Here is a 7331-nt window from a genome sequence, read left to right as displayed (position 1 = left end):
GCTGGACTGGATCTGCGGGAGCGGCGGCGGACCACGTCAAACGCTAGTCGCCCACGCGTTGCTGTGGGTACCTTTCCGTAGAGCTTTGCATGCTAAATACTACCCTTCAGATGACATTCTAAGTGCATGGCTGAAAAAAGGTTTGTCTTTCACATGGCGGAGCATTGTGACAGGTATTCAGACTTTAAAACGCGGTCACATTTGGAGGACAGACAATGGGGAGAAGGTTAATATCTGGGAGGACCATTGGATCCCATCAAGCCCCTCAATCTTATAGATCCTACCACAGAACAATGGACTGAAGAGTTGAGACGGAATAGTTTCTAACTCAGCTGATGCAGGTCATATATCCATTTGAGCCATATTGCCTTGGTGTGGAACAGGACTGGTTGTTTTAATGTACATTCAGCATACCATTATGAATGGCAACATCAGTTTAATTCTAGTAGATCTTTACATGCCTAATCATGTGTGGAATATTTTACAGAAAAGTCGGCCCAACGCGTTGATCCAAATGGACACACGTCCGCTTTTCGTCCGCTCGCGACCCATTCTGGGCACACAAATTTGGGCACCATTTGCGTCGCTCCGGACACGGAGCGGACATGCGCCTCGCCTGCGTGCTCCTTCCCCTGGCCTGCTAGTCGGCGTCACAATATCTCCTTCTTATCTCCTTCCCCCACCCGCCGCCCGCAAGCACACAAACCCTAGACCGATGACCCCATTTTCCCCCGGCCATCCTAGCTCTCCAGCAGCAAATCCACCAGCGGGGTGCCTCCTTCGTCCCGGTGCAGGAGGCCTATTGATGGATATACGACGGCGGTGGGATTTGGTGAAATTTTATGCATCCTGTCGGCAGGATTTGATGAATCCGGCCATCGGCGGACTATGCTTGCCATGGACTGGTCGGGTGCCGGTCCACCAGGTCCGGGCAATCCCTCGATGTCACATACAGGCGCTCAATCCGCCTCTAGCCGCTTGGGTCTAACCCATCGCAGGTTTGCCGGCAAGGCCACGACCGGCCGCCGCCCTGGCTCGACGTTGGCCCAAAAGTTTGCCGTCTCACCTTTGACGTCCATAAAAGTGCGAAGACTGCTCGCCGTAGGTCGTCTGACGTGTTTCTTGGACGCCGGAACATCCCGATTGGGCGTTTGTGAAGTGCAAAAATGATGGGGTACGATTTTCGTTGGGCCTTTTGCTCTTTGATGATTCGATGCAATTTCGGTAGCTTATTATTTGCTCAATATTGTATGTAGGATGGATGCAATTTTTGGTATTGGGAAGAAGAATACAATGATCTATTGATCTCATGTAAATTGCTACATGTTCGTGCACTTTTATCTAGAATTAAAGATATAGATGACACTAAAGAAGAGACCAAAGAGGAAGCAACGTCTAATTGTTTAGCATCGAAGAAGAAAGACGTTGTGCTCAAGAATCCATAGATCAACAACGAAGACATAGAGAACAACTTAGTCCAACTAGTAGGAGGAGTTAAGGAAGTTGGACATCTTTTCAAATGTCTAATTGTGGTTCTTATTTTCTTTGGTCTTATATTTATAGCGAAGAATTGGATAAAAAATGTATGGCAGCATTTATTTGTTTCACATATTATTCCCTCCGTCCGAGTGGTTTGTGCCTGGATTTAGTTAACTGAATCCACCTTTGCACCAATTTACTAAGTGCATCTGTAAAAGGTAGAGTGGTGTAGCTGAAAGGTGAGGAATTGTTGTTCATGTGGGTGTTTCTGCTCCCAGAAATCTGTTTTGAAGATATTAATCAGAAATCTGTTCTGATTAATAACTTCCAATAGAATAAATGTCGCACATTTCTGTAGCTGTTTCTATCTACTTTTATATCTACTTTTGTTATAACATGCATATGAGGATTTCTGGCAGCAAGTAATAGTGGAAGCAGAAACGTGCATATATCATAACCGTGAATTTCTGACAGCAAGTAATAGTGGAAGGAGAAACATGCATATGGGGATGAAGCTACTACAGATATCACCCAGTAATAGTGGAACCGTGGATTTCTGGCAGCCATGCATATGGTATGACCCATATAGCAGATCTGCACAAGGGATATCACCCAGAATCACCCTTGTGCATATCACAAGGGATGGGTTCCCGTATTGACCACTACAGATATCACCCAGAATCACAAGGGATGGGTTCCCGTATTGTGCATATAGCAGATCTGCACAAGGGATGGATTTACCGTAGGTTGTGGGAGGATTCGCGATGGGGGAACAGAGGCTGGAGGAGGGGGTGGACGTCGCAGGCGCGGGGGAGCGGCGAGCCGGCCAATCGCGGGCGGCGAACGCGGGCGCCGGCAGTTCTCGTTCACCAGGAGGAGGCGGGGAGGAGCAGGCCATGGAGGGCGTCGGCGGCATCAGGCAGGCGAAGGCGGCGGCTCCGTGGGAAGATCCATCGAGAGGAAAGGTTGCGATAGGTATGCGGGATGTGCGGTTGCTGGTGAACAAAGCGGTGTAGCCGCTTTAGCCCGTAACAGGTTATGCGGTCAGCCCGACGGGACTTTACGGGCTTTTCATGTGGGGCGACGTGGCGGCCCAGCGGGATGTCCCGCGCCGCTTACAACCTTAGTAGTGGATATGTCGCAGGAAACCTGAATCATATTAATGCACTGTAGTGGATATGCACTGTACAACTGTGTGCCAAACTGTTGATTGTACTGTGTACTGTATGCCAACAGTCCAACTGTGGATGGCGGAATTATAGCGGGATCATGCGGGCTGCCGCATTGTCCGCAAAAAATAAAGCGGCATAAGGTGGGCAATTAGCGGTGACCGCTAAAAATGCTGGCACCCGCTATGTTGTTTGGCGGACAGTCGCATCCTGCCCCGTCTGCAACCTGATTTGTACACAGGTGTGACACTTATCAACCATTTAATTATAATTCTCTTTCCCACCTCGTTTGACTGTGCATGCATGTCTCAGGAATCCTAGCCGGCTAGCCTCATGATATATTGTATCATGTCCAGCTGTTTAATTGACCCACCATCTTTTCCCTGATTCCCTCAAAAAAAAAAATGACCAACCTCCTTTTAACTATATTTCCCTTTCCTTCCTTATTGAGTTATCCTCAATTTTCTCTCCTTTCTTATTTCTCTATCACGCCGCGCTTCTTTTGAAATTCAGCCCGTGCATCACTTGTACCATAATCGTGGGGTCTTTCTTTAGTTTAGCCTCTGCTTTGCTCCTTGTAACTATAGCAAACCAAAAAAAAAGTATATAAACTGGTACATTTGGATGTAAGGGAGCAACGTGAAACAATTTAATAAGACGAATCACCATTTCTCTGAGGCCACTAACATCCACGTCACAGCGAGCTGAGGCCCAATACGCGTGGACTGACAAAAAACAGAGAAATACACTATCCTTATTAACTTTTATTTTTACAAAATGGTGTTATTTTTACACGGAGGCACACTGACCTGAACACGGCTTGTGGGCATCCTAAAATAAATTCAAGGATAATGTAAGCATCAAGATTTGAATCTTGGTGGACTGGGGATACCAATGTCCCTCTAGTTGGATGGTTTGCCACGCTTTGTGTTATTGTCACACTTTTAATCTCGTATCATCAACCAGATAGTACAGAACTAACTACGGGCCTGAAGCTACAAACTGCTACGCGGTTGCATGCATGTCAAGACCTCGGCCTTGAGCTCCTCTCTTCTAATTTTGCCTGTGGTGGTCACTGGGAACGGCCTACTCCAATGATAATATAGCCTTGGTACCTTGAATCTGTTCCAAAGAGGATGACGACAAGTTACTCGAGAAAAGAAGCCAGTGTACGTGCAGTAATGCACGTAGTCCTTTAAGAAAAAGCTTCAAGAGTGTCAAATAAATCATCTGCGTGCCTGAAATATATATTTTTTGAAACGAGGCAAAATATTTGCCATTTTCATTGATTAAGGCATGCCTGAAATATATCCTAGTGAGTATTATCTTCAATTTGTTTGCACTGTTTAAGACCTAGTCCATTGATTGATTTCAAACAGTAGGCATGCTACTCCAAAATGTTATACTCCTTCCGTAAATTAATATAAGAGCATTTAGATCACTGTTTTAGTGATCTAAATACTCTTATATTAGTTTACGGAGGGAGTAATTGAGAGGGATTGCTAACCTGCTCAGATTTTTTATCCTGCAGTGCTCTTGAAGGATATGAGCAGACACTTCCTTGCCTTCTCCTTGGTGCTCAGCTGTTGCATCAACCCATCTCCAGCCATCCTTGATGCTAACACAAGAAACAATTTTCTCCCCAAGGCGACTATCCGGTACACCGAAAACCACAGCTTTAGCTACCCCTGGGTGCTGTGATAACACTAATTCTACCTGCAAATATTTGAGATGTTGGTCATTATGCATGGTTGTTTTAAAGATGAAAAAACTAACACCTAATAAATATATTAGCTTGAGAAGATTGAAAGGAGATCAAATGCACCAGTAAAACAATAAGCACCTCTTCCGGGTAAACATTTTCCCCTCCGCTTTTTATGCGGCCTTTTTGTCGCCCCATGAGCCATAATTTACCGGTCCTATCTATCCATCCAGTGTCCCCTGTGTCAAGCCATCCATTCCTGACAGATTCTGATGTATCAACCGTATTGTTCCCCCAGTATCCAACCATTGTGTGCAGGCCTCTTGTCAAGATTTTCCCCATTAGTGAAGAGCTACTGTTACTTTCATCTCTATCAATTCGTATCTCGACATGAGGTGCTGGCTTTCCAACACAAACACCTCCAGATTGGTTGCTTAATTGATTCTTGGTTTCTTGAAGTTCTGGGTTGTTGATTGGCATGAATGTCAGCGATGAGCATGCCTCTGTCATCCCTGATAAAAACAAGTTCAGTACTCAGATAAGGGGTGTTACTTTCAGTAAGCACAAAAAATGGTTGCTGGTGAACATGATTTTAATTCTAAAGAAATTGCAGATAAAGTTGAGTGGCATTTGGTGGTAAGAACATATACCATAAGCTGAAATGATAGCAGCGTTAAAAAATAAGTGTGAAGCTCCATTTATCAACTCATCTGACAACCCGCCGCCACCATTGAGGATCTTAGTCACTGACCCGCATCCTGATATCTTGTCCTTCCTGATCAAGTACCGAAAGTCAACAACAAACTGGGCATTCTTAAGCTTTTATAATGTACTTTAGCACTATCGGTTACCGAGCATAGGACAGGAGGTCAGCCATGATAGCGGGAACGGTGATGAAACAAGTCACTTTGTGTTCTTGGATTGCTTTGATAGCTGATTTTGCGTCGAATTTAGGTATCAGGACATGGCAGCCTCCAGCCATCAGTGTGGCCAAGCATGAAGAGATCCCGCCGATATGGCACAGAGGGGCAGTATGTAGGTAGACCTGTGAACATACAATAAACAACACCTATTTGTTATTTTGTGAAATAACAAGGGCAGTTACACTCACAATCTCACATGGCATGAAACTTATCATTTGACGGCCTAGCAAGTAGTGTATGAAGTTGGTCAATTATGAGGTAATGTGATTTTCAAAAACTATGGTAGTACATGGATCCTGAAAGCATACATCATCCTCACCGTAGCAGACAACTGCGATTTTTGCAAGAGATTGAACGATCAAAGATGTATGGCTTATTGCTACGCCCTTTGGCTGTCCAGTGGTTCCTGAATCAGGCCCAAACATCAATTCAACCTATGTGTTGTCAAAATGCAGGGCTGAAAAACTGAAAATACTCTATGACTGCAGATAAAAGGCTGAACAGAAATCGAAGCCAGGAACCAGCCCAGTGCTTTTACCAGATGTGAAGCATATCAAAGCGACATCTCTCGGAGCCGACATGGGTTCCGTTACCGTGGTTCCTCTCCAGCTCCTCCTGATATGATCAACTGACACAACTGAAAATAACATGTTGAATGCAGAATGTTTAGAAATGCCGGCCTTAGATACTGCAAGGATCTACTCCCTCCGTTGCGTTAGATACATCCGTATCTAGACAAATCTAAGACTACTAATTTGGGACGAAGGTAATATTTTCTACAAACTGGTGAATCCGAGAAATAAAAAGAAAAAGAGGCATCCTCTCCTTCTGCATACTTACAGTTTGCGCCTTGGCATGTGCTGGCAGGGTCCCCCACGGTGAGGTAAAAACCGATGGATGAGAAGCTCTTGCTCTCCGTCAGCCGGAGCGCCCATGAGCTGTAGGCACCATCAAAGATGAACGCCGACGGTCGCACAAGCTCCAGCGCCTGCGCTGCCTCCTCGAAGCTCTGGAGGAGAAGAAAGAAGGCGGCGTGATTTATCTTCCATTCTGAATAATATGCTACGTATTCAGGAAAAAGGCTAGCTTCAGAGACTTGAGGAGCAAAGAGGGTTGGAGTTGAATTGCATTTGGAATATCTCAGGTCATATGATGTAATGCGCTGTTGTTGGTTTGCTGATCTTATTAGATTAGAGGAAGAAGAATGTGCCTACCCAGCGGTGGTTGAGAGGGGCGACGATTGCTCCGATGTAAGGGACGGCCAGCAACAGCTCCATGTACTCAATGCTACAGGTAATCACATGAAAAGTTGATGATACTGATGCAATTTCCATGCTCAGGTTCGTTTCAAGTACAGTACAACTTTTGATATTGTTTTCTTGGAGGACGGAGGGCCAAGAAGAGATGGTTGACTAGCAATTGCAAAATGGGGGGAAGAAATGGAAGCGGCGGGCGATGGGAAGTGCAATAGGCTTGTGCATACCTGTTGAAGCCGACGACGGCGACGACATCACCGGGACGGACGCCGCGCTCCAAGAGGCCGGCTGCCAGACTGCGTACGCCGTCGACGAAATGAGCGCCGTTGAGGCGGAGGTCGCCTGAGACGGCGACAGTAGCGCCCGCCCGCCTGGCAAGGATGCCACCGAGGCATTGGGCGATGTGGCCACTTGCCATGAATGACGCGGAAGGGAGAGCTCGTGCCCCAAATGTATACAGGATTACGAATCCAATCCAAAAGAACGCTACTTGTTTGGTTGCTAGCACGCCCCGTCAGACTCAGACCAACCATGGCGCTCGATGTGCAGCCGTCCGCCACCGTTCGCATCGACGATTTTTGTATTAGTTCGGACCTACAGCAGTATTTTTTTTCCCGGGTCTACAGTAGTACTTCCTCTATAAAAAAAATATAAAGGAAATTGACAGCGCGGCGTAAGCCTCCTCGGACGCGCGACAAGTGTCCCGATGGGACCGGCACACCGCTTCTTCACCCGTTCTTATCCACACGCGGGGCGTCTCATCCACTCGTCAGTGACCCAGCAGCTCTGAGGTGGCCCAAAG

The 7331-nt window shown here is 46.3% G+C and overlaps 1 protein-coding gene across 1 annotated transcript; it reads right to left on the bottom strand.

Moving 5' to 3' along the window:
• Window positions 1-3381: 3381 nt before the first annotated feature.
• Window positions 3382-6996, bottom strand: LOC123411745 (2-succinylbenzoate--CoA ligase, chloroplastic/peroxisomal). The gene is made up of 10 exons (XM_045104710.1): window positions 6757-6996; window positions 6488-6560; window positions 6114-6282; window positions 5812-5910; window positions 5582-5679; window positions 5202-5395; window positions 5001-5125; window positions 4492-4862; window positions 4156-4364; window positions 3382-3770 (listed from the first exon to the last, which is right to left on the bottom strand). The coding sequence occupies exons 1-10, from the start codon at window positions 6945-6947 to the stop codon at window positions 3644-3646; spliced, it is 1656 nt and encodes a 551-aa protein (XP_044960645.1). The 5' UTR covers window positions 6948-6996; the 3' UTR covers window positions 3382-3643.
• Between the last annotated feature and the right edge of the window lie 335 nt (window positions 6997-7331).

This window comes from Hordeum vulgare, chromosome 7H (assembly GCF_904849725.1).
Source record: "Hordeum vulgare subsp. vulgare chromosome 7H, MorexV3_pseudomolecules_assembly, whole genome shotgun sequence".
Taxonomy (NCBI): Eukaryota; Viridiplantae; Streptophyta; class Magnoliopsida; order Poales; family Poaceae; genus Hordeum; species Hordeum vulgare.
This window is presented reverse-complemented; position numbering and strand designations above follow the sequence as displayed.